General features: G+C 44.2%; 2 protein-coding genes across 2 annotated transcripts; one reads left to right on the top strand and one right to left on the bottom strand.

Moving 5' to 3' along the window:
* Positions 1-132: 132 nt before the first annotated feature.
* Positions 133-2,527, bottom strand: gpx1a (glutathione peroxidase 1a). Its single transcript, XM_078091647.1, has 3 exons — positions 1,731-2,527; positions 1,179-1,577; positions 133-751 (listed from the first exon to the last, which is right to left on the bottom strand). Exons 2-3 carry the CDS (start codon positions 1,401-1,403, stop codon positions 401-403), a joined length of 576 nt encoding a protein of 191 aa, XP_077947773.1. The 5' UTR covers positions 1,404-1,577; positions 1,731-2,527; the 3' UTR covers positions 133-400.
* Positions 2,254-25,772, top strand: tex264b (testis expressed 264, ER-phagy receptor b). The gene is given in 5 exon segments (XM_040204534.2): positions 2,254-2,508; positions 7,533-7,754; positions 19,613-19,778; positions 24,482-24,537; positions 24,539-25,772. Coding segments are annotated over 5 exon segments (936 nt in total). The 3' UTR covers positions 24,776-25,772.
* The last annotated feature ends 1,465 nt before the right edge of the window (positions 25,773-27,237 follow it).

Here is a 27,237-nt window from a genome sequence, read left to right as displayed (position 1 = left end):
TCACACTATCCGAAGACATATAAGTGCTTCTCTTGTATCTCCAAAATTGCATGTAATGTAATCGCTTCTCTAAAAATACTGGACTTATTTGTGAATGCATGCGCTGTAAATACATAATAAAGCAACATTTGATACGACATTATGTGTTTATTTTTCTCCGCTTTGAATCCACCCCACTGCATGAGTTATACAGGCAGAATCGGCCTCTTACATATTCATCAGAAACTCCCCACGCCAAAAGGTTTCAAAGAGCATCTTCATTCAGTAAATAGGCCGAACAGCCGTAGTGTACGAACATCACCGCGCAGGTGGAAACAAACGATGAAATACCTGCAATAAAAAGTAATACCACTGACACAACTTGGACGGAATTGGTTGTTCCTGTCAGTCACCCACAGCATTACTTGACTCTCTTCAGCAGCTCTTTAATATCTGCCTCAATATCAATGGTGAGGAAATTTCTGCTGTAACGCTTGTAGGGCTCCCCGTCGGGAGTGATCAAGAACTTCTCAAAGTTCCAGGAGATGTCGTTCCTACTGACGGGGCTCCAAATGATGAACTTTGGATCGGTCATGAGAGCCGTGGCATTATCACAGGGGAACGGAAGCTCTTCCTTCAGATATACAAACAAGGGGTGGGCATCCTCTCCATTGACGTTCACCTTCTCAAGGAGCTGGAACTTGGGTTCGAAGGCATTCCCTGGACGGACGTACTTCAGAGACTGTAGGATCTCATCGTTCTTGCAGTTCTCCTGTTATAGAACAGACAGAAACATAGTCCCACTATCATTAACTGTAACTATTGGTTCCAAATGAATTGCATAATATTCATGTGTTACCACAGCTTTTTTTTTTAATTCCAATGTATTGGTATACTGAACGCAACCCAAAAGGCAGTTGTAATGAATAACCGAAGATAGATAAAAGGAACATCTTGCCATGGGTCTTATTGTAAAGTATTACACATGGGGGGGCGCAGGGGCCTTCTTATCAGAGCAGGCAGACACAGATGCAGTTGACAGATCTTCTCGGGGTGCTATGCGGTTGTTTCTTCCCATCCTGTAGTCCTTGGGTCGGATGAGGGTTCACGTAAAAGGCACAGACTGTTTAATTGTTCACAGCTTCTCATTAAAAGACCCATCTAGGTCTTCTTATCTTACACCTTCACACATGTCCTACCTGATGTCCGAACTGGTTGCAGGGCACACCCAGGATGACGAGGCCCTCGGTCGAGTAGCGACTGTGCAGCTCGTTCATCTGAGTGTAGTCCCTGGTGGTCGTTCCTCAGAGGGACGCCACGTTCTCGATGAGAACAACTTTGCCCTTTAGTGCGGAGAAACTGAAGCTTCCTCCGGACAGCAGCCTCGCGGTCAGGTCGTAAAATCGCCTCATGTTCGCAGCCATTCTGCACAGGAATTATGGCTCAAGTCACACAAACAATGAGATTAAGTGAAAAGGGACTTCTGGATGATCTCAATGTGGGAGAGTTTCCTCGAGGCTCTGTCCTCGTGAGGGGCGGAGCAGATGTCAACCCTCAAGGCGTTACTAGTTCAAATGGATGGAACCTCCCTTCCTTTTCTGTAGACATTCATCATGTTCAGTCACAAAGTAAAATTTCCACATGTGATATTATTGCAATTCTTTTCTGACTCACATGGCCATTTGAGGAAGAGGCAATATAATTGATTAGCTATAAATATGGTAAAGGAGTCAAACCAGTGTCTTACTAACCTATGTTTCGGATCACTAATCACGCATTTTTGCACTTCTAGAGAACACAGACCACAGCTTCCATTCAAAATGGCAAAGGTGAAGAAAGTGTAAACAATGGCCATCTCAATAATGAGGGTCGACGGGTTTTCCAACGTTGTAGTTCATCAAATGTTCATCACTTTGCAAACACCAAACCTACTCAGCGATGGTATCAATCTGGATTTGGATACATGTTTGCGACATGGATACGTTTGTCTTTTCCTTTTTAGTTTTACAAGTGTCTCTGTGACAGAGTCCCCCCCCCCTGTGGTCGATCTGGATGGTATCTCCCAGGAAGCACCGCGCAATGTGTAATAGCGAAATATATTTCGAGGTAATTCAAGTGAACAACTGAAAATCAACCAAACGCGTGCTAAAACACGTGGTCTCCATAGCGCCACCAGATACTTTGTAAGACAAAACAAACAAAAAAAACCGGTGTCGAACGGGTTGAGAGGAAGTTAATTGAATAACGGCGGCCCGCCGCGCCGTCAAGCCGATCATGGCAGACTGGGCCGGACTGTGTGTGGCCACCAGCCTGCTGGTGGTCCTTCTCACCGCGGCCGGGTACGCGTTGTACTCGGGCCTCCTCTCCGACATAACCGTCCTGACCGGTTCCCCCCCCATCAAGAAGATCACATTCGTCTACAAGTTCAAAAAGGGTCCGTACGAGAGTTGCGGAGAACTTTTCAAGGAGTCTCGCGGTATTGGACCGAAGCTTTCGCGTATCGGAGTGTATTACGACGACCCTAAAAAGGTAAATATTCCCGACACACACTTTACCGGAACAGTTCTTTCTTTTACCGGTGTTTTGGTTAACTCAATATGTTAACTTTTTTTAAAAAAAGGGAGATTTTACGATGTCAACTTGTTTCTGTGGTCAACCGCTAGATGGCGCTGACGTCATTCTCTTAAAACCAGTGAAGCGCTTTATGGTTAATTCTCACTAGATAACTGCTGGTGTTTATAATTATTGATCCAGTGAAATGTTTTCACCTTTTTAACCAATAACCATTTGAGTCAAATTTCATGTAGTCAAACACCCTTTCTTTTATTTTTTTTTACAGTTTTCTGTAATGACTTTTGGAACTGACAGTTTATAAGTTTTCTAGAGAGCACTATCATGATCTGCACAGGGTGTGGTGTGTGTAGTGGATCCATAGATGTCACAGATGTATTTAAATATTAACCATATGCTTGTTGTATGTATGCTAATTCATGGTCCTGAGAAGTAGGGAACAGCACTTTTCGGTCTATGGGGATATACAGATATACTTTTTTTTTTAATTAAATGAATTCCAATCAAAGCCGTGAACTATGATCAACTACTAATATAATCCACCTTAATAAAAAATCCATTACAAAAATGATTTATTGAGATATACTGTTCATATTTTTTTGTTTCACATTCTTCAAATTGACTCTGATTTAGATAATTTCACATTTTAAATGAGATCTGCTGATCTGCTTTAGCTTCATCGACGGCCTCAGGTTGGCTCCTTAGCTGCCGATGTGCCTTTTGGTGTCTGACTGGTGTTTTGTTTGTGATCTGTTGGAGGTCCACCTGCAGCTCTGAAGTCTTACAGCGTATTTATTAATCCTCATACATATTTCATTAAACCACTTCCCAGGTGAGTTCTATTTGATTCACCCCACAGTCCGATGGCTAAAGCTTGTATTGTTAGCTGGTGTCTTTGTAATATTTATTCAATTTAACCATTTTTGAGTTGCATACAAAACTTCAAAATGGGGGAATGTTACAATGCTTCAGTGGATGTGACAGAAACCCTTTTGGTTGCATCTACCATCTCACCAACGCCGCGTTGGATCCGTCCGTCAGATGTTTTTCCTGCTTTCCGAACCGTTCCCCGTGTGAACTCCATCCATCCCCAAATCTCAAGTGTCTATAACCAGCGGGCGATATCATCTGCTGGATCTGTTTTCCTAATACATAATCCTGCTCACGCCCGGGTCTCCAGAGTCCCGCGGCGCTGGTTCCCACCTTCTCAAGAGAATCCAGCTTGAGTTGTATTTTCAAAAGGCTCTTCCCAAACAGAACGAGAAGGAGTGAGACAAAGAGTAGCCCCAAATGGTTAAGCGGGACAGTTTGATGTGCTGGGGAGGGTCCGGAGGTTCAGGTTGCAAAAGGGGATTTGTGGAAAACACGGTAGCAGAATGTAGAACGCTGTGTGTTGACCTCTTCACTCATTGAAGAGCTGGAACATGAATCACATATTTGGAGATATCATCAATACACCTTGAATATCCAATAAGCCCTCAATAAAGACCACTCTGCAATAATTTAATTGATAAATAAATAATAGATGATTACACAGAGCAGCAGGCTCTCATTGATGTAAAGAGGGTGGACAAAATAATAAAAACATGCGTACTACTGGCTATTATTGACTCCTGTCTAAATTAGTTTATAAAAAAACGGAGCTTCATAACATTGCTGAAGGAAGGTCGGATTAACTGTCAGTCTGTTGTATTTGACATTTGGTCACGAATGAAGTATACCTGATAGAAACATTATTTTACTGTATTAGACAATAAACTAAATGGATACAGGTGTAAAAAACACCTGCACCTGTGGGAAAATGTGACTCTTTTAATATGCACTTCAACAGGAAGTGGGTTCTGTCCTCCGTGTAGGAACCTAAATCTCACCGCCAAGGAAAGGCTTTGCCGGCTTATGAAGGTGGGCAGCAAAGTCATTGGGGCGAGCCAGCTGCGGCTTTACCTTTTAACAGGAGGGTCCTCGGCGAGGCCCAGAATATAACCGACTTTCCTCCTCAGCCCGCACGACCTTCAGGCCGTAGATCAGGGAGACAAAAGCACACGTTGTTCTGGCTCTGGTCTTTTTGTCTAGATGCTTGCTGTAACTTTTTCTTTTTTACACTAGATGCAACCACATTCCCATCGTTGGCTTAATAACGTCTGACTGAAAAAGGTGTTCAGCCTTGTTGTTTAAACTGGCAAGTGAATGTATGTTCCTGTAGTTAGAAATGATTATTCCTTCTTTTTTCTTCACATGTGACATACTTGCATGTCAGTAAAAATGTTGTAGAAGGAGGCGCTAATTGTCAATACCCCAAATTGTCAAATATTGTCAACTATGCTGTCCGATCCCCCTTTTTTTAAGTGTCACTCAACAGTTTCCACGTGCATGTCTGTTGAATATGCGGATGTCTGCCTCTGCTGTTCACCACTATCGACTTAAGCAACGGTGCACTTTGGACCTGACGCAACCAGATGGAATGCAACCCGAGTCTAGAGGGGGACTGCGGTCCCCAGCGCTGATTCAAAAACACTTTTGTTGTGCCCATCCTCTCTTTTTTTTTTCCCAGGCTGGCAGTGGGCGCTAGTTGCTCTGCACAGTCCCAGCCAGGTCCCGATCTAAGTCAAAGTAATTGGAGTAATGACCTGAGCTCATTAGCGCCCGAGCCTCCCGGCGCCAGGAGAACCAGAGAGGGCCTCTCGCAATGGACGACTGGCATTTGGTGTCTTGAGTGGTGAGACGCTGTCCATTCATATTTGCACTGAGAAAGATTTTCCGAAAGTGCAGCAGAACGAGTAGAAGTGTCAGCGCGGCCGGTCTGTTTTCTCACTTTTACCTCCTTTTTTGAATCACTTCCTCCGGAGAAACAGAAGACCTCGGCAAGGACGTGAGTTGGTCTTCGGGCGGTTGCCATGGTTACAGGGCCGTAGTAGCTCTGTCTTTTTTTTTTTTGAACGGTGAACGTGGCCCCGCTCACCGAACACAGCCTCAAAGCCAGGGGGTTTCGGACCCAGTCCTCCCACTTCACCACCAAACGCCCCCCACCCCCCCCGTTCCACCCCTGCGTCCAACTTTGACAAGTGTCAAAGGGCCCTCGCGGGGGGGGGGTGGACCATGAAGCTGTCTGTCAAACTGCATATTCCCAGTAAGCAATAGCGGTCAGGGTTTCGGACCGTGGAGACGTAGGATGTCTAAATACAGAGCCATGTGACCATGTGAGTGGTGGTGGAAATGACGCCCATGTGTGTGTGTGTGTGGGGGGGGGGGGGGGGGGGAGGTGCGCGCGTCCCTGGGGACCCATGTTTTGGGTCAAAAGTCGACGGGGCCGGTCAGGAGGACACGCGTATCCGTCTGAAGCGTCGGGCTTTGTGGTGGATGATGAAATGATGGAGAATCTCTCTGATAATTGCCCGTGAGCCTCCCCGAATGGCAGTGCGTTACTTTGTATGCCGGTGGAGACAGTTTTTCCCGTTTCTTACTTTGTAAGAATGCCAAAGTCAGTTCGGCCCATGCACAGCTGAGACACTGCAGCCGTTTCGGAATTTCGGAAACCTTTTGCTTCAGACGTGCTGTCAGTGCATTGAAGATCCTCAAAAGTCACCACACTTGATCAGTGCACGGAGTGACGGAGGCGTGTGCTCTGGTCCTGGTTCATTGATCCGGCCGGATCCTGTGATGATAAATAGATCCACTTGGCTCTATTATTTTCCCACTGTGAGGCCCCCCCCTCCCCCCCAAAATGGTGTTGAAAGTTTCCCGAATGCACCTTTTACATATATTTACATATATCCAAACATCACATTGGATAATCCGCTTCGAGTTTGGTTATTTGTTGCTTAAAAAAAAACCTCAAACCAATTCAATCAATCAATCATCACACAAATCTTGTGAAATATAATCCCGCCAGTTCTCTCAATTTGTACCTCTTAAAAAGAGCTGAGTACAAAAGATTGTTTATTAGCTTTACTCAGGGAAATCTATCTATCGCAGGATGAAATCAGATTAGGAACTGATTACATGAATCAGAATTGAGTAAATCAGTGTAGTAGACAGCATTTTAGTTGTCTACTACACTGATATATATGATATAACATCATATATCTTATTAACAATACTCAAAACAATCTGTTGTTCATCTGCAGCTACCAAACTCCTCCTGGATCAGATGCATGTTTCTCACATCCTGCAGGTTTTCTGTGTGCGTGTTGTGTCAAATTTGAATGTGCATAATTAGCCTACTGTGCAGTGGCTGGTGAACACCACACTTCTGCCCATTACTGACCTTTCATGTGAAGGAATACGGGAGAAAAAAAAGGCATTCTCGGACACACTGGCTGTGCTAGAAGCCTGGTATTGCTGGATTTATGGACAAATTGGACCATTCCGCTTTATTTATTACAAGAGCCTTCAGCTCAGCTGAGTGGGGAGAATGTCCCAGGAGTGTTCATTCGTAAAGAGTGTCTCCCTTTTCTTCTTTTTTTTTTTAATGGGCACCAGGGTGTTCAGAATGGAGGAAGGAGCAATAATTGCGGTGCTGCCAAATGGTCCAATTAGAGCTCCGATTAAATGAGAATCCTTTCTCCTTTACATTCAACACCTGGCTGACATCAGAGAAGACACCAACTTCATGCTGTATTTCTGTGCCCACCAAAGGGATCTTATAATGTGTCTCACTCCCCTTTTCTCCGAGGTGGGTTGACTGGCAAGAAGAGAGATGGTGTTGGGATTTGTGCAATCAGTTCATGCACAAAAACGTCGGCAAACACTGCGAGTTGTTCCGGCCATCCGTGCTTATGTGGTCGTATTGGAAGCTCGGTGTAATTATTGCCGTAAAGAATCATAATAATGAGGGGAAAACGGAAAGGCCAAATGCTGATACGGCGACGGCGAAGTTTCATCTTTTCTTTGATCTATATTTATATCTGATCACCCCAGATCTTTCAGTCCACTGCGCTCGTATCCTCTCTCTATTTACGTCTTCATTTGGTCCTCGTTTCCAGGTGCCGGGACCACAGTGCCGCTCTGCCGTCGGCAGCATTCTGAGCGAGGGGGAGGACCAGGCGGACGAGGAACTGTTGAGGAGCTACGAGACATCTGGCTTCAAAGTCTTTTCCTTCCCCGAAGTCACGCACGTGGTCACGGCCTCCTTCCCCCACAGGACCTTTTTCTCCGTCCTCCTGGGAATGAGAAGGGTTTACCCACGGCTAGAGGACCACATCAAGGTATTCTGCCAATCACTCCCATCACCCAATGTGTTTACTCAAAGAAAGGCTAAATATCACAGGTATAAACATCCATTATGAGCTGCCGCCTGTATCGTTATTTTAGTGGTCGGACCCCGGAAACGTGAGATGTGAAATGTGTGTGATTGTGACGGGGCGAATCGTGACTGACTGCAAAGGTGAGTCTACATCGAGCGGTAGCGGAGGAGCGATCGGTATCCGACCCGGTGATCGGCACATGTGCATCGGAGGTCATGCTGTGTGTGTTTTCGGGCAGCTGTGTTTTAATAAAAGCCGAGCAGCTTTTTTTTCACATGGCCCGAGGCGTTGTGAGGCACGCGTGTGCGTGTGTGTGTGTGTTTTAGGGGAAGGACACACAGGCGAGGAGGGAACGCTAAGACAAAGGAGGAGAGGGGAGGAGTTAGCACTTTCAGATGAACGATCTTGCGGCGTGCTGCTGGGGGGGGGGACGCTGAGAGGGTTCGTGGACGTGGTTTTAATTATGCAGCGCGTGGAAGCAGGTGGCCACGCCACAGGTCGTCTCAATCACCGGGCTGCTGCAGGAGGAACGTGTCCGGCCGCCTCCACCATCTGCCGGGAGGCTGTTTGGATCTGCCTGCGCGCCTGTGACACTTGAGCCTGTCTGAGAGGTCGGCTTACGCAAGCAAATTGAGTCTCCTTTACCCACGTAAAAAGACGTGTCCTGTCATTTACTGTGGCGCGTCAACACTCACCGGCTGCAGGCATTTACCGTTTAAGCTCTGTTACGTTTAGGAATCAACGAGACCTCCGATTAAAATTCGTGAGGTAAAGAGATACTTATTGAATCAGATGTGGGAATAAAAGATGCTACGGTTCGATGGTCTTTGATGCACTTTGCTCAACTTAGATGGAACTATACAGGATGGATGCATGTAGACTGGAAAAAACGACCCGCATAACCTGCATGAGGGAAGAATCTTCCATCTGAAAGACTTCCCCCCCCCTCTCTGGTCTGGGTACTGTGAGAGATCCTGACAGTACAATGTGGATTCATCAAGACGGCACATTCCAATCCACAGTCATTTATGTTTAGAGGTTCAGGAAATGTGTGTAATGTCATTTTGGTGTTAAATTCCAGTTACTGTGTCGTCATTCAAATCCGGCCATTTCACTGTCATCCAATTGACAAAAACCAGCTGTCCCCCTTTTTGAAATTGTTGAAGCATTTAAAATAGCAACATGTATTACCTGTCATGCTCCTTTCTACCTTTTACTACACCGACACTTGCTGAAGGGAGTTGAAAACGCGAGTTGAAACCCCCGCTGGTAGTTTAATTATAGTCAGCCGCCGCATGAGAAGGCGTTAAATGAATATCTTCATCGTTTGTGGAGCAATGTTTAACTTCATTCCTGCATAAAATGCAACAAGAGTATCTAAACTGAAACGTGGCTCACCTTTCAACAGAAGCAGAATCCCTCCCTGTTAATACGCCGTGCTGTTGACACTCTGGATGTCCCGAGAGGGGAGACCTTTTCGAAGCAGCTCATCTGCATTTAGCGCGCGCGGCTGGTCGCGCTGGAACGCTTTCTGTCTGTCAGGCGCTCTGAGGCGCCGGCCCGGCGGTCGGAGCCTGATATTTGCACAGTCAGACCATCGATCGGCCCCGGCGTGTTTTTTTTCTCCCTCCCGTGCCGTGGCTCTTTAGCGGGCGGGACCACATCACAGATGCCTTGGTCGCCTTGAGGCTCGACGTAAGCACGGTGGCCAGGCCTTCACACTGGAGTGGGGGGAATAATATCGCTGACATTCACTGAGATCTAAAGGTTTGTGAAAGGCAGACGATGGGACATTTGTTCGCTTCGGGGCTACTGAAGCTTCTCGCCAACACGGACGTTGTGGTCTGAATATAAAGAGAGTTCCTTTGTTCCTCCGAAATGGCCTTTTTTAGTAACCGACACGCCGGGTGTGACAGTGATCACAAAGTCTTCCTCAGCACAATAAAGATTAAAGGCTCTTTTTTTTTTTTTGGGAGACATAAGGGCCCGCATCTCACAATTGCTATTAGTGTCACCCACGTGGAGCGATGCGGAGCAGTGGACAGATGCTGGTCCGCAGGCAGACTATTCAGAAAGGTCAGAAAAGGTTATGTGCTGGACAAAGTGAGGCAGATGCAGACGCTGCAGGACGAAGGATCCGGTGTGATTGGAATTGCTACTGTGGGCGTGTCTTGAAAATATCCATATCGTAAAGAAGAGGACACAGCATATAGTAAACAATTGAATATTCTGGGGGAGGATCTGAATTTAAATCAAAAGCCTGTTAAGTCGCGTTCTATGCAGAACTTTTTGAGTTGCATCCGAGTATTGAAGTTGCAAATGTCTCTTCTTTCTGTTTCAGTTGTAACTGACAACACTGACCAGGTGCAGGGACCAAAACATGTGGTTGGCTTCATTAGGAAACGACCTAATAAATGGTCAGTTGAAATTGACTCCTCAAAAATATCATACGAATCATTCAAATTCATCTGGCAAGAGTAAGAACTGTTCGTCTAAGACCTCAGATTCAGTTTTTTCGTCCGTACAATAGATGTAATTTACTGTCATTTACTGTGTCGCGTCAACACTCACCAGGCTGCAGCTATTTGTAGCCGTTTAAGCTCCATATCATCGGAAGCACTGTTCCGTTTAAGAATCAACGAGACCTCCGATTAAAAGCTAAAGAGATACTTATTGAATCAGATGTGGGAATAAAAGCTGCTACGGTTCAATGTGCTTTGATGCACTTTGCTCAACTTAGATGGAACCATACAGGATGGATGCATGTAGACTGGAAATAACGACCCGTATAACCTGCATGTTATGTTGGTATGTTGTTGTTAATTCAAACCGATTGATTACACCAATGCACAAAAACCACCGGGCCTCGTAAAATCAAGTATGTCGCGTCACGATCCTGCAGGCCGGCTCTCCCCGCGGGACGCTCGGCTGGAGTTTGCCCGACAAATGTTCAAACATGGCTTTAATCCTCCAGCAGCTGGGAATCTACTGTCGGTGTTAAATGTCACATCTACATACGATTGATCTGATCCCAACGATATCCTCTGTCGCACAGTCGCTCTGAATCAAGATCGGGCAGGGTGGGATTTCAGTCTAAGAAGGGTAGTTATTTTTAGACACGGGACAACTGTTTTGTGCTGGCGGACATTTTTTTCAATCACTTTGGATGCGAAGACGGAGCAAAACGCCTGGAAGACGAACGCTGGCCAGTTTGAAGTTATCGGCCCGTGATTGCGGTGTTAAACATTGAAAGTACCTGTAAATAATAACCACGACTCGAAATGAGACAGCGGATACTCTGTGTTTTAAAGGTCAATGAGCGGGGTAAAAATAGAAACGCATTTCCGGCATTTTAAAAACAAAAAGCGGACACACGTTGAAATGTCCAAACTTTCTGTTGGCATATTTGTGATTGGACGATTCACCCAAAGTAAAGTCCTGATGTTTTAGCTCTATTAGGAATACATATTGCCTTCTTAAAGCTTCTTGTCGGTTGTATGTTCACACACACACACACACACATTCTCTTTATGTCTAAATATTGTTGGTCGTGTCTTTTGTTGAGACCGACATGCAAATTAAATGGACGTCCTCCAGTGTCCTCTTGAGGGATTTTCTGCAAAGCAATCCAAAAGGCAATTCTGAACCGCTCGAGTATGAGTCGGACAACGGGGGACACGGGGGACGGGGAGGGGGGACCTGACCAAGGTGCTGAGGTTTGGGACCTCTGAGCCGAGGAAAGAAAATGGGCTTAAGACTTAACTGCTTTATTCGGCTCAGTGACTTTCTAACAGTTCCCTTGCTCATTTGTCGGGGCTGAATGAGTCCGTGTAAAGAGTGGCAGCGCCTGCTGTCATTCTGTCAGCCCCTTTGAACCCCCCCCACCCTCCAAACGGGGCTTTGAAATGACATGTAGACAACAAGCGGCTGCAGGTGAACTGTTCCGTTGTCCTCCGCTCATTGCAAAACAAAAGGACTCTCGGAAAGTGTCCGAAAAGAGTCTTAACACGTGTTAAGGAAACACTTCTGTGCTACTGAATCAGTCACGTGACGAAGCAAAACGCCGAAACGACCAAATGAATATGAGGTGACTGGATACGGTTCGAAGTGAAGCGGCAGTAAATTGCTGGGGTGAAGATCTACCCCTAATGGAGTGGTGGAGTCCTCCATAATCTCACAAATGACTGTCATCAACACACCGGCTGCAGGAAGCGGTCAAATGTCACCCTGAATCACACGCTCTTTGTTGCCACTGATGGCCGGCGTTTTTTTATTTCTATTTCCAGCTTGATTCCAACGCGCGTGTCGCCGAGACGAGCGTTAACACCGTGTCAGCGCGCGGCCATTTTTTATCCAAATGTCACCGTTGTCCTCCATCAAAAATGTGTCTACTTGTCTTTTTTGGAGTACTACTGCACATCGCTCACAGGGGAAGCTGGACGAAATCGGATAAATTGCCCCAAATCAGGAAGCGTCAGTCTGAGCTGCGGCGTCAGAAAGGAGAGATCTAATTGGTGCAAAAGCTGCCAATCATCTCCGCTTGGGGTTTAGCGACTCGGGTGGCAAAATTAGCTGCTGCTAGCGCAGCACAGCGAATATCTGCACAAGGAATGTGTGAAACCAAAAAGACAACGTCGCCATACATTTTTCGTCCATTTTTAGTCGACTGTTTTAAAAGTTGGATTTCCGTTTAGTGGAGTTTTTCTGTTTTCCCCTGTTGATAGAGACGCCATCGCCCTGTGGGATGGATGGATGGATGCTTCTGTGGTCGTGTTGCCTGTGAGAGGGCGAGTCTGTGTTCCCTGAAAGCCTGCCGCTGTTATCAGCCATCGGGTGGCTGTTACCTTTGAAGTCACTCGAACGTCCTGCAGATAGTTGTTTGGGACGCCGCAGCATTTCGTACATAAATGTCTCTTGGTTCTCAATTTTTCCAAAGCCTGTGTGAACACTCAAGCTTTGATGGATGTTATTTATCTGGGGGGGGGGATTTCCCGCCGCTGCAAGAATTCTGCAAGACACATTTGCTGCATATTTCTTTGCAGAAAATAGGACAGGGTTGATCCTGAAATGACGACCGGACTGAGACTTCCAACCCTTCTATTTCTTTTCTTTCTTTGACACCACCAACCTCACCGGTACCGAAAAGGAGGAAAGGCTTTGGGTTTGGCTCCGATGGCCTGTGAGAGTCGACCCGGTGCAGTGATCTTCATGGAATCACTCGTTCACGTACTGATGGGATTGAAGACTCGTTTGCAGATGTTTTTTTTCTCGAGCTTCTTTTCCTCGTCTCTGTTTTAGTGAAAATGGCAAAAATCTTGACCACTTTTACAAACGCTCGGGTGATCCGGCGGGAGTATGCTTTATGTTTGTATTTATATTCTACCACTTTCCAGATGCAAAAGTAACAATATATAGTACTCTCTGCATTGTAACGAAGCATAAAATAATGACCTTTTAGAAAATGTTGAAAGAGGAAACAAACTACAAAATGAATACTAATGTTTTTATAACAATAAATGAAAAACACTACATTAAGTCCCGGCTGTGTGCGAAGTGTTCAGCGGTGACACGGTCTGAAGCCATTAGCGGGGATGTGTGTTGCGTAGAATGTGTGCCCTTGTAAACACATTTGATAAAAGGAATCGAGGAAGCTCCATGTGTGCCGGTCGAAAACTCCACAGGGAACCTTCAATGGCGACACGCGCGTTCTCCCAGTCTCATTAAATGTAACCCTCACGAATCAAACACGGGTCGGTTTCTGTTCGGTTTTACAATCAATCGCCGCGTCTCACAGCAGCATTTGTGACGCGGCGCAGCCGAGTAAACGGAGGCCGATCACACTCTTTTCGCTGTCGTATCAATTCCAGTGGCTCATCTATGCAGGGATACTGGATTGTCTCATGTGCCTTTCTATCACTATGTTTTTTCGCCTTTGATCGGTTTGATCTGTTGCGGCCGGTTACTTACGTCATGTTTTGTCGCGCCGGTGGCTTAATAGAAATCGTTTGAGTGGTGGATGTGGAGTTAAAAATGTTCGTACTCCCGAGGAAATGGTAAACTGTACTTAATACTGGAGGAAAAAAGAAGCCTCGTCTCCACGCGATCAGAATGCAGCAAAATGTCCGTGAGCACTTATCTGCCGCTTTCGTCCCCCCCAGCTGTCCTCTCTTGACGCTGAAAGCGTGGCTTTCCTCCTCAGGAGAAATGGAGCCTTTTATTGAGGCAGCGGTTGTTGTTTGTATTCGTCTGGGGACTCGGAAGGATCATTTGTCATCTGTTTTCTTCGCCCCCCCCCCCCCACATTTATTCCCCCCGGGTTACCGGATTATCAACTTTCTCCATCAATTTTTCACTGTCTTCATCTCATCTCGTCTGACTTTTTTCTCTCTCTCTCAGACACAGGAGGTGCACGGCCCCCCCTGGGAGGGGTGTCACTCCAAACTTTGCTTCTTCTCGACACAGTAAAACGCTGGGAAGTGTCAATAGTTTTTGAATTATTCCTCATGTAATCTCTGTAGGATATTGTGACTCCGTCATGCTGTGTACAGTTTCACCACCTGATAATGAATTAGTTAGAGCAAATTATGGCCTTTGAGTACAATTTTCTGAACATAAACAATATTAAAAAAAAACAATTTCTTTTCTTAATTAATTTGCATCATGAGCGTAATTGATAATAAAGATAACAGTTAACGAGTGAAATATAACAGCATCGGTATTACACACAGGGTCTGACATCATTATTCCCAAGGATGACGTTCATGTATCTTCTGATTGTTTCCTTTTTGGAAGAATTGTGCCCAAATTGTTATTTGCGCTCATGAAAAACACGGCACGGAAACCAAGCAACCAAATGAAGTGACATTCAGGAAAATTCATATATGTGATTTTTCAGGAGCCACCAAAGAAAACCATATCTTATTTATTGGTTAGTTACTCATTTGCTCCTCTGCCAACCCCCCCCCCTGGTAGCTCGTGCATACTGCCGCTTTTATCTCATTCGTGTCAGGCTTGACTTTGGTTATCGTGCCTCTTCGTTGCCAGCACTCATTTCCTAGTTGAAATCACAGATGTGTTCACCGCACTGCGTGTGCTCCCACATGCTCCCAGAATGCCTCTTTATTCACTGGTGAAATATTGTCTTCCCCACAACTTTCAGCTCCTCGCTGGAGGGAAATGGATTCGTCTTTTATTTAGTATCTCATTGAATTGCTGCTCATAAGGGAAATTACTGGAAACGTTAAGGAAATCTAGCCAAGTATTTACTTTCCTTGAAAGTAAGAACATTACATTTTAATGAGGGAAAAATGGAAAAATAAATAAAATACTGTTGAATAATTATTTTAAGAAATCTTATGGACAGACTTAACACTTACATTGTACAACTAAAAGATCTACATTGAGCTTTTTAATTGCACTCTGATGATATTGCGCCTGTTAACACCTCGACTGTGATTTGACTCGTTACATTTCAAATCACAGTTAAGCAGATTCCAATTAACGGGCCGTCGGTCACACATTTGAGTCTGATAGCGTAGGTTGATTTGATTATTTCGATTAGATTTTGGAACACAAATAGCACTTCAGATCAACGGGGAAACATAGTTTTAGAGCTCTTAAAATACTCTGGATGTATTTGCACAGCGGCCCCTTGCGGGCGTTTTTATTTCCCGGGGCAAGAAACCTGCAAAGAGAGGACACACTTCGTCCTCTTCATGTGGATAATCCCTTATCAGGTCCTTGAGGGCCGGCTGCAGAGGGTCCACAAGCACACAGCGAGCACGAGAAGGTGCTTGGGGTGAAACCACGGTTCCTCCTCCACACGTTGAAACGCATTAATGGGGATTGATTTACCTGCGTGTGATCAATGCTCTTCTAGTCCTTGTTTGCGTACCTGGACGTCAGTGGCACCAGGTGTCTGTCACTTTGTAGCAACCCAACATGAAGAAGAAAAAAGTAGTTTGGCCTCTTTAACAAATGTTTTGATCGAATTAAGGCAACGTCGTGTTCTCTTGGCCCTGTAATTTATCATGTCTGTTCCCTTAATAATGCTTAAATATAATAAGGCTTTTAGTCCTAAAAATAAACAAAACAATATTTGTCCTTCCAAATATACTTGTATGTGCTGTGGAGGACGTGGAGACAGAAATGAGCATAGAAGATCCGGTTACTCAAAACAAAATGTACCACTACATTGTCCTCAATGACCAAAGTCTGTCTATGGATAGCTATCCCACTGTGAGCCTGTCCTAGGCTCATGCTTTTTATATTATTTTGATAATCAAATGATTGAATATGTGATGTATAACATGTCAGAAAATAGGAAACTAAATTATTAGTGTTTGGTATTGTTTTTGCATGAAAAATAGATTTTCAAAATAGTTGGCAATTAGCTCTCTGTCAATCTTCTTATTGAGGAACTGAATAATCCTTTCAACGCAAAACCCTAATTGTGTTTTGTAAAAATGCAAATTGTGTTCAACTGCACATTGGTTGCTTGGCGACGACCCAATTAGGACGCTGGAGTTGGACTTGGAATCCAAACCATTATCTAAGTCTTAGATAATGGCTGAACAAAGCACTCTTTGCAGCAGTGATTATGGGTATTAGCTGCAGCAGTCAAGATGTTGTTGAATGCAAAATAATTATGTTTTGGTTGAATGTCTTGAATCTCAAAGCATCTTGAATCTAATATCCTATATCTTATAAAACCGTAACCTTTTTTTTATTAACTTCCATGAAGCCCTAAAAGCAAGTATTGCTAAGAGCCCTCTCTGGGAGAGTGAAGCCTTTCACCGAGTATTAGTCTATTCATTAGCAATTAGCACTTAGCAATCTTTTATTCTCCTCTCACTTGTCTGGACATCACTTTTGGTGAGAAGAGGTTAGAAGAAATCTCCTGGAAAAAAAGCAGTTTTACTTTGTCATTAAAGGTGCTCTACTAAAGTCTAAACTTTAATATAGCAGCAAACCCCTTTTGGAGGAGTAATTTCTACCTGAGCAGAGTATAAAGTTGCTCTCCCTCTGAGTGATGCGATCCAAGCTTCTCAAAAAGCAATCAAAATGCTCCCAATTCTGTATTTATTGCACCTTTTTATAATGGAAAGTGAATGTGTTCATGCAGCTTGTATTTCTTTATTGTAAAGGGGGCTGTTCAGTTGCCGGGAAAATAAAGTAAAAGAAGAAATACACTTTAACCTTGAAATTTACGCCATACAGATGATGATTCATTCAAAGAATTCTAGCTGCATGAGTCACGAATAAAACATTGATTTACTGTGCAAAGGGAGTGATTTAAAAAAAATCTGTAAATGTAAGCTGGGCTGCATTAACAAATTAAACCAGTACCTTCATTTTAACAAAAGAAGAGTAATGCAGAGCAATAACGGTGTAAGCGAAGGGCCTATACTCAAATTACAGTGGCTGAGCAGCAGACCCTGGTGAGATTTGTCACGTTTTGTTGACATTTTGACGAAGCAAGAAATCATTTTTGTAGTGTAAAGCCCATCGTTGGCATATTGCTATTCTTGAATCTTTTAAGTGTGTCATCAGTCTCAGTCCGCTCTCATTTGTCACATCTTGTCCAGCAGTAGGCCTTCTGTCTCTCTTACTGTCTCTCTTATCCTTTGTAATGCAACCTTCAGATCTGACTAACCATATCAAACTTAATGATCATCCATTCTACTGGGACAATTAAAAATAAATAGAAAATTCTGATGAATCAGAATTTGCCACTTAAATATTAACGCTGAACCCCTTTATGTGGCTGTTGTATTGACAGTGTCCCTGCGCTTGGCTTCATTTTCACATTTGATCATTTATTGATGGTCCGACCTGCAAAATGAACGCTGTGTGTGTGTGTGTGTGTGTGTGTGTGTGTGTGTCGGCACACATGTGTTGCGCATCAATACGCGATCTGTAGCATCATCTGATGAAGCAAGCCGACGAGGACGACGCACATCTGTTCCTGTAGGAAAAGTGCACCAATAATTGATGCCCCTGAAAGTGACAACGTGGTTCCTGCAGACGACATCGAGGGGATGTCGGCTGCCGTCACATCTGGGCTGCGAGACAGATGGTGAACCAAATGATGGGCTGCAGTTTTTAGAAGTAATCTGACTATGGAGAAATGTTGTTAAGTGTGTCTTTGCATGTCTGATTATGAGATCCTACGTGTGCGACGTAACCTACCTGTCACACACACACACACACAGCTTGCACGATGAAACACAAGAGTTGGGAGATGAAGGGATCGCGCGATGTGTGAATTGGTAGGATGTTCAGAATAATCATCATAATAATAATAATAATAATAATACCAAGCTTCTATGCTTTAATTCACACACTCCACACCCTTTTTTAATTCGAGGGCAGGCTCCCTTAGAGTGGAGAAGATTTTACAGGAGCCTTCTCTAAATGTTACACCACTTAGACAAATGCTACCAGCGTTTGACATATCCGATGCCATGAGCTGACTATTCATTTTATCTATTTGTCTAAAACCTTTCAGCCTAAATACGTGTTTGCATGGTGCTAAACAGCAACATATCCACTTTGAATAATGTCGAGAAAAGAGAAAATATTTCCTTATTTTTTTTTGCACTGCAGGAAAGTTGGCAATATGATTGAATGTTGATTTCAATTTGCATAAATTCAAAAAATTCACAGCGTTTAACAGCGTTTCCTGGCTACATTTTTCAAGTAATTGATCTTGAAAGCTTTTAGAAAATGAAACCGAAGCGAGACTTGCATAGTCCTTATAAACAAAGACATTTTTAAACCTCCCTGTTTAAAGCTGGCCGGGATGCCAGTACTGGACACACTAAATGTTACATTACTCCAAGCAAGCAATTTGAGTAAATATAAGCAAGTTCCCTAATTGATCCCCTGGGGATGCTGCACTGTAGCTGCAATAGGTTTCTGGTATTGCTCGACATTTTGCATACGCCAAAAGGGGAGAAATGCAACAGACATCGGATGTGCATGGGCGGAATAACAAAACATGGGGTATGAAAGGTTAATGAGTCGGAGAAGTGGGAGCGGAGTCTGTCATGTGAGACTTGGAGAGGAGTGAGGCAAGTAACCGAAGAAGATCAGCATCTTCAACAAAGGCAGTGCAGCATTCATGGCAAACGATGTGTTGCGTCACACGTGTGAAGTGAAAACGAGGGAGTGATGATGGTTCAGGAGGGTGGAGGGGAGGAGGTTCCCACATAATCCAGTTATTCTCACTCATGGACTGTTTCACATGCGAACGCTTATTCAAACGCAAAAAGAGCAAATGTCCCCCAGTGTTTAATAAGCGTCTCCGGTTATCATTTCTGCCTTGACATTGATGACTTTGTGTGAAAGCGTTTTGACGTTCTACGGGAATGTGGGATTGCAGCGATATCACAAGGTCACGTGAAAAATGCGTGAACACAAGATTACACCGACAAAACAAAAAAAAGCCCTGTTGTCAGGCTACGAGCTGTGCGTTTGTGTCCAGGCCACCAGCCTCGGGACCAGCACGGACCCGTGAGGTCTCAGCAATAGCTGCAGCTAAAGCATTTCTTGTGTCAGAACTGGACAGAACTCGAGGCTTTTCTCCATGAAAAATGTGTTTTTTTCGCTCTTCTCCGTCTCTTTCTTGATTGACACATGGTTCATCCAATCACAGTACTTTTGTCCGCCCTTTTACAAAAAGGTTTCTCAGATGGTTCTGTGGTTACAAACCGTTTGATAGGTTACTAAACGCCCAAACACTGGAGAAAATGCACATTTACTGTATTTGCTCCACTTGCTTTTATGTTCTCACCCCATGAACTGATCTCTCGCAGGCGAGGAGGCTGTGTGCTCACCCGTTCCTCGAGATCTACAGAGAGGGGCTGATCCAATTCATGGCCCCGTTGGCCCGGCAGGGAGATTTCTACGTGCCTGAAATCCGACAGGCAGAGAGGAGGCTGTTGGAACGGGAGGATTTTCACAGTGACTCCGAAGGCTCAGGTACGTGTGGGGGCCCATTTAGTTCTCTGTATAAGCGCACGCATTTCTTTGGTACTTGAACCGTGTGGGTTTCAAAACCGTGTTATACTATACAGGTCATCATTTAGCATCATTTAGCATCCCCACGTAATCTTTACTATAACGTCATGGCTCCAAATCAAGCTTAGTCTCCATAATTGATTGTTTGTCTCTTCTTAAATCGAGCAGGCCAACAAATGCCAGTTACACCTAAAAACTGTCTTCTCCATTCATATAAAACATATTTAAGGGCCTCCTGGCGCAATACAGTCCCCCTTTTCAGTGAGAAACCGAAGGGAAACGTTCAAAAGCCTGAATGAAGATTGTTAGATATGTTTGCAGTCTGTCAGCTCAGTTCATGCGGTCTGTAAACAGTCTAATGTCAGCAGATGGTCTCTGTTTGCAACTGGATCCCTTTTACATTACACTTAGATCGGTGCTACTATCCACACACAGTTACGGCGCAATTATTAGTGTCTTCAGAGAGCTGGTGTTAAGTTTCGAATGCAATGACAGTTTTGTTACAACAACCAACTGGATAAAGCTGAAAATACAAGAGAAAGAAAAACAAGAAAAGGATTAATGGAAAAATAATGTTTGTATATAAAGGAATAAACTAAATATTCTTGCCGTAAAAAACCCCCAGTGCTTGTATTTTCTCTTTCCTCTCTCTTAATTGCCTGGAGGGACCTCTGGCGAGAATCTCCTGGCATGACCTTTGGCCCCGGCTGACCCGCTCGCAACCACCAATTGACCTCCAGCGCTCGTTTACTTTGCTGCGTGGTAAACTGCGACCAGATGCAAAAAAAAAAAAAACAGCTGCAACGTTTTGTGTGTGTGTTTGCGCTGTAAAATGATCAGTTTGGACTCCGAGACGCTTTAAGAACTCGAATAGCCACAAGACACATTTTCAAACGCAATCTTACAGCCCCATCATTTGGCTGTAGGAGTTTCCACTCCAATGGAGCCCAGGGGAGTTGGACCTTGTTTTCATGCTGCTTTGTTTATGAGCAGAACTGCAGAAGCGAACCGGGATCGACACCTTCCGAGGCGTTAATGAAAAGCAAGAGACACAACAGCTTCTGGTGCAAGTGCGCCGCCACACAGAGTCACCGAGGCGCCGTCCACGGCTACACGGAAAACTCACACGTGGTATTAAGGACGCAGAAGCACTTGAACCCCATTCCGCTTGCCGCTAATTCACCCATGTAAGAGGATACGAGAGGGACCTTTAGGCTTTTGAGGGGACGAGAGTTAAAAACAGTCTAATCACGAGTCGTCATGGAGTGTGAAAATGAGCTTAATTGATGTTAATAGTCTCCTGGTATTTAAATTGTTGCAGCTTTGTTGCAAAGGGCATGTTATTCAATTCAGTACAATTCAATGCAAGCCGACTGTATAATAATCCATTCACAGCTCAGCTGAAACTTAAAGGACAAAACAAAGCAAAATACTAATTTATCAGATCAATGCCCGATCATCTCTGGTGCCGCCTCTCAAAAATGAGAATCAGCTTTTCTCTGTTGGCACTAAAAAAAGATTTGAATTAGATTTTGAACTGTTGGCTTAACAAAACAATCACATCAGGCTTTGCCATCACATCTATTTCATTTCATCACAAATCATCAATGGATCTTAAAGGGTTTCATCTGATCTAATGTTCTACTAAAGTCAGTAAAGAGTGTAAAATAAAATGACTCAGTCAGAGAATAAAACAACTTTTGCTGAAAGCCAGCAGTGGGTGAGCCTCCACTGTTTGGCGTATTCTCTGATTCTCTGGATTAATTATGGATAATATGGAGGGTCTTCAAACTAATATTTTAATTTGGTGACGGGCTTCAAAAGGGGCATCCATTCATTTTTAGTTTTAAATATGGGTTCAACGTGAACTCTTTCTCTGTAATTGTTGCCTTTACAGAAATAGTCGAGGGCAATTCTTCACCAATAATCTCCTTTCACATTAAAAGTCAATGACTTTACACTGGCAAAGCCCCCAAAAAGCCCCTTGGTTATTTTTCTAGGTGTGAATTATTTACATGTAATATATTTGACCCCTCCCACATCTCCACAGAAAACCACACCCCAAAAGACTATTTGGATCCCAAATCTTTGCCACGGAACTAATTTAAACTGCGAGTTGCTGACAATCCCACAGCTTCTGTGGTGTCACTTGGGCCCGAGTGGGAATGACATCTGGGTCCATGGATGTGAATAACAACGTGACAGGCAGCCATGCTCTTGTCACACTGAGATCAACTCAAGCACATCAGGACACCGGAGGCGTGTCTTTGCTCCGGTTTCCCCCCTCGGCCCACCCATCCGCTCCACGACTGACCCCCGTCCCGGTGACTGGACCCCCCCCCGCCCACTCTGTCCGACAGCCGTCACGCGACGGTGCAACATTTTGTTGTTCGTTAAGTGTTTAGGTCAAAGTTGACCACAAGTCTTTGTTTTTGCAAAGCGTTCGTTGAGTGGCATCACAAGTCTTCCTGATGACGGTGCGAGTCTCTCAGGTATCTGAATATTCACCATTTAAATGACACAGTATTTCAACATTTTCCTCCGTTCTAGTTTGAGAAATGCGCTTGGTTGTTTTTTTATCTAGGTAGGATATTAGTAGCAATATTCTATATATATTCTGCAGCCAATGTACTGTATAACTGCAGAGTACTGCTGTTCGTCTATAGCATGATGACTTGTACAAGGAGAAACAGTTAGTCACACTGAAGTATCTGGCTGCCTGTAGCTCTACAGCTCGCTCATCGGCGTTTTATATCTTCTTTATTGAACGTGCACCCGCGACATAAATAGAGAAATGACCACTTGTTGTTTTACGGAGAGAGAAACATACTGTGGCCATATCTCTGCCTGGCGCAGTGACTGGTGTTGTACCCGCCGCGAGGTTGCTTGGCAACAGGCAGAGACTGACCAATTGATGATAACACTGTATTTATTGAGCCTTGAAAGTGCTTGTGGGCAGACTTTCAAACTTAACTGTAACATGCTGATTATCTCTCCGTAAAGTCATGTTGAGATTGCGCATTCAATCCCGACCTGCCAGGATTCTGCAGCATCTTTCTGATTTCAATAAAGGATCAACTGTCACTCAACAAGTGTTGTGGAGACGAGGACGGCCGAAGGCACCACTCGACCCCTCCGATTAAATGCAGCCACGTTTTTTGCGTTTATAATGACGATGTTGTTCCTAAAGTGTGTCTTCCGATCCAAATTGAATTTTTCTCCCCCACTGACTGATTACATTTTGCTGCTTGCTTTAGGCGTTCATCCAGCAGGGGAAAGCCAACACCAGACCAAAGTCATTGTTCCATCGGAGCTCACTTTTTATTTCATTCATCTCTTGGCTCCAGTTTACATGCAATTACATTAACGTGTCAAGCGCCTGTGTGCTCCATCCATGCAACAGCCTCCTATTATGTCAATATGAACTGGTTTTAACTGGCAATATCTTTACTAATATCACTTTTTTGGCACGCGTGACACAAGAACATGAGTCGAGTGCTTTACAGCGCACCCCTCAGCACACGTGAACGTTAAGTATTCCCTCATTAACTCATCGGATTTGCTCCTGATTAAAATGTTGGACTAGTTAATGTTCTGCATGTTGCTTTGTAACAAAATGTCCTTTCTGGCTTCTGTCTCATTCTTGGTATGAAAGGTAATTTCTTATGTGCATCGTCGTCGGGTCTGCGGTCAATAACAGAGTGTCATGTGGAAACACTCACACACACTCACAAAAAGGTCGACAAAACGACACACGGGTGTGAAACGGATCGAGTGAGGAGCACAATGAAAAACAGAGGAGTGGATTGGTGGAGCTGCCTCTGTGAACCGGAGTAGAGCAGGAGACCTAATGAGCTGATTTATAAGAAACATGTAAGCAAAGATAAGCAGAGAGAGAAAAGTGTTAAGAAATCCCTTATTATTAGTCCAGTAAACACAGAAGTTATGCATCAAAGTGGTTTGGACCCTGAATGTGTACGGACGAGATATATACTATATAATTTGGAACAGATATTTATAGTTCCCGTGGGATCCCCAACGACTTTTCCTGCAGCGCCACCTTGAGGTTGACATTTGTGTATTTGAGTGAACTACTTCAATATTTATTAGATGGGTGATATCAAATAGGACAGAATTCTGATAACTTGACTTTTCATCCAGTGTCGTCATCGGGTCAAAGCTTTAAGTTATTCGGCACTAATTATGTCCATGACTAATAGAATTCCTTTGCAGCCTTAACTGTACCGTTCAAAGCTAATCAGCAAACCTTTATAAGATGAAATGTTAACTGTGTCTTTGTGAGCATGTTAGTATTTTAATCACCAGCGAGGCTGCAGAGTCTTTTTATGGCCTTAAAATAACAGTCTCCCTAAAGAATATTTGAAAGAAAATGGATCTACTTACAATTCATTTGAAGACATACGTCTTCCTCCGAGTATAATCTGTCCGAATTTGACGAGCCCATTTTTAAAACTGAGCGCAAATTGTAAAATAGATATTAGTTATTTTCAGCTGAGGTCACAGTGCGGCTCAAATCCCGCCCTGCAGATTTTGGTTGAACCTCAGCATGTTACCTTTGGGCAGCGTAGAGATTCTCATGTGGTGTTTGTTTATAGGACTCCGCTCACCATCTGTCCACCCCTCCCTCCTCGTTTCATCGCTAGGTGCAGACTCCAACAGCGAGTGCAGCTCGGGGAGTGGGGTTCTCCCGTTGGACAGCAGAGAGACGTCCCCGGCGGCGTCCTCCGCCCGGGATGACGAGCCTGACCGAGGCTTCGGAGGGAGAAGCTCCGGCGGAGCCTCGTTCCAAGAGCCGGACCGCGAGCGGGTCGGCGGGCAGCAGCAGGCCGGGCGAGAGGAGCGGCCGCATGGAGATTGGGACGAGAAGGGCCCAGCGCCTCACCAGTGGTTGGGTGCCGTTGTGGGAGAGGAGTGAAAGTTCAGCCACAGACGAATGAGTTCAGATGAAGATTTTTTTAAAGGATGCAAATCGAGACAATTGAGATGTTGAAATGATAAAAGTCTGTCTGAGTTCATTTCTAAAATGGGGAAATGTGAAAGGGTAATATAATACATTTCTGCTTTTGTGAACGGATCCAATGAAAAGAACAAAACTAATGCTGTGTTAATTAATACTCCCACTACATTCAGACTTCTCTACCCTCGCTGCCCATTTCGCTGCATAGAAAAATGGCTTACGTTACAGAAAGAGGAGTAAATAGTGGATTCGTCTGGATTTGGTGCTCCAGTAATATGTGTGCAGCACCGAGTCTGAATAAACAACGGTGCCCATGTTCATTATGGGAAGGAACATGTTTGATGTGTTTCTAATAGTCGATGAACAAAACAGGAAGTCAATGGAGAATTTGGCCACACAGGGACTTGCTCATTCCATTGGATCTGTTGATAGTATTACAAAAAGATATCGTGTAACCAGATTTATTCTTTTAGTCACCTTTTTAAAGTGAATGCATTTAGATTTTTGCTGACAGAAGAAAACCCTAATGCTGCAGAACCTTTTCAGGTAACCTGAGTGTCTTGAATTTTTTTCTCACTGAAGTGGGGATGTTCGTTAAAATGATACATGCCTGAATTGACTACACGTTCAAACATTTTACTTGAAACGTAATTTGCTGTTCGTACGCTGACCACCGCTCGCATTGCTAACCGCAAACATTCTGAATCCTGTTTTTTGTTGTTTGACTTGTGGGGCTTGGTTTTATTAATTGAGGCATTCCTGTAAGCGCGTAGAATTAACAAAGATGCTTCACCTTCTATACCAATTATCCTTAGAGGGTCACTGGGGAGCTGGATTCAACCTAGCATGCACTGTTCTTTATTAATATTGTGTGCGCTGTCAAAGTGTTACGTGTGTTTCATTTGTGCGGTGTGTGTTGCCATTGGTCTGTTGATGATGCACATGTTCTGATATATAAAAATGGCTTCATTTCCAAAGAGGAGGGTGTGACTGAATGCATAATAACCTTTTGTGCCGTTCTCACGAGCACTCCAGGATTATTGTTGGTGTCTTGAGGAGAAAGATGCCATGTGACCACTAATGTTTCACCATCACTGAAAGCAAATATCTGTTATTTTGCCTCTTACTTCCTGAAACGTTCCTCACACATCCATTGCCATAATATTCTGTCGAGCTGTCATATTGTGTTACTTTCTACCATCTGCTGTCTCTTTGCACATGCTAATTACCAGCTGCAGCAGCGGCCCTGGTATAGTTTTTACCTTGCGAGTGTGTGTCATCGTGACAAAATGTGGTCCTGTAGATGCCAACAATAGAGGGAACTACCACAAAAGCCTTTTGCCAGCTGTTTATATTTGTCTGACAGTCTGACAGAATTGTCCCAACTTGATAAGATCCAATTACAGAAATGACGGAAAGTGCCGGTAAGGGTAATAGTGGTCTGCTGGTCTTGCAGTGCAATCAGAGGGGAGGAGTCTGAGCAGGTTGCATCCGGGGTATGAAGGTCCGCAGTGACTCTCCTGTCCTGTTTAGTGGCCGATCCGAACCTCGCAGTGATGGAAGAGTTGGCTCCTCTGAGGTGCAGTAAATGTCCCCGGTGAGTCGAGGCGATGCAGCACGTGGTGCAGCCCCATGTCGACTGCATCATCATCCGCCGACGTAAAGGAGGGAGGAAGAGGACAAAAGGCCTTTCGCTTTATACCCGTGGTCTGATTTTAGTGTTGATGCCTTTGAAAGATGGTCGTTAGTGTCCGTTTTTTCTCCTTTTATTTTGATTGAGAAAAGCCTGTTTGCACCCTTTTCAAGTGAGCATCGTACGGCTTTTCTGATCTGAAACTCCCATCATGCAACAGCTTCTCAACCAGACAATTTCAGCCCTAAGAAAAATCTGCATAAAATAGTTTTTTCTAATGACTCTTGAGTACTAAGTAATGATTAGCATTACATACAACCAGGCTGAGATATTCCATTTATGGAGATCTTTTGCTGACTGACTGTGCATTTGAGTCATTTTTCCAGATAATCCCATCTCAAACTATGTTACTATTTTTCATGGAACTGTAAAGAAAAAATCCCGTTACAGGATCCCTCATTCATTCATTTATTTTGATTGGAGTTGACGGCGTGCGAAGCTGTTACTTGACTAATGTTCTACAAATAAAATGATTTATAGTCTGTGTTTACATTTTTAATCTAAATGCTGATGGCTGGGAAGAGGGTTAAATTCCCAGACGATTAAGTTAAACAAGATGAATGTGCTTGAATGAGGCCCGGGGACGCTGCCTGTGTGCACAGCACTTCTCTGGGTCCTTGTCTCACGCACACATCAGGTAGGAACTAATCGATGAATCATTTGTTGGCTTCAGGGAATCAAACACATTGGTGTTGCAGTGGCTGCTAGGCCGACTGTTTTAACACATTAAACGGTCATTTTGTGTTATT

The sequence above is a fragment of the Gasterosteus aculeatus genome, chromosome 17, assembly GCF_964276395.1.
Source record: "Gasterosteus aculeatus chromosome 17, fGasAcu3.hap1.1, whole genome shotgun sequence".
In the NCBI taxonomy this organism is placed as follows: Eukaryota; Metazoa; Chordata; class Actinopteri; order Perciformes; family Gasterosteidae; genus Gasterosteus; species Gasterosteus aculeatus.
Note: the sequence above shows the minus strand (reverse complement) of the source record. Positions and strands in the feature narration are given on the sequence as shown.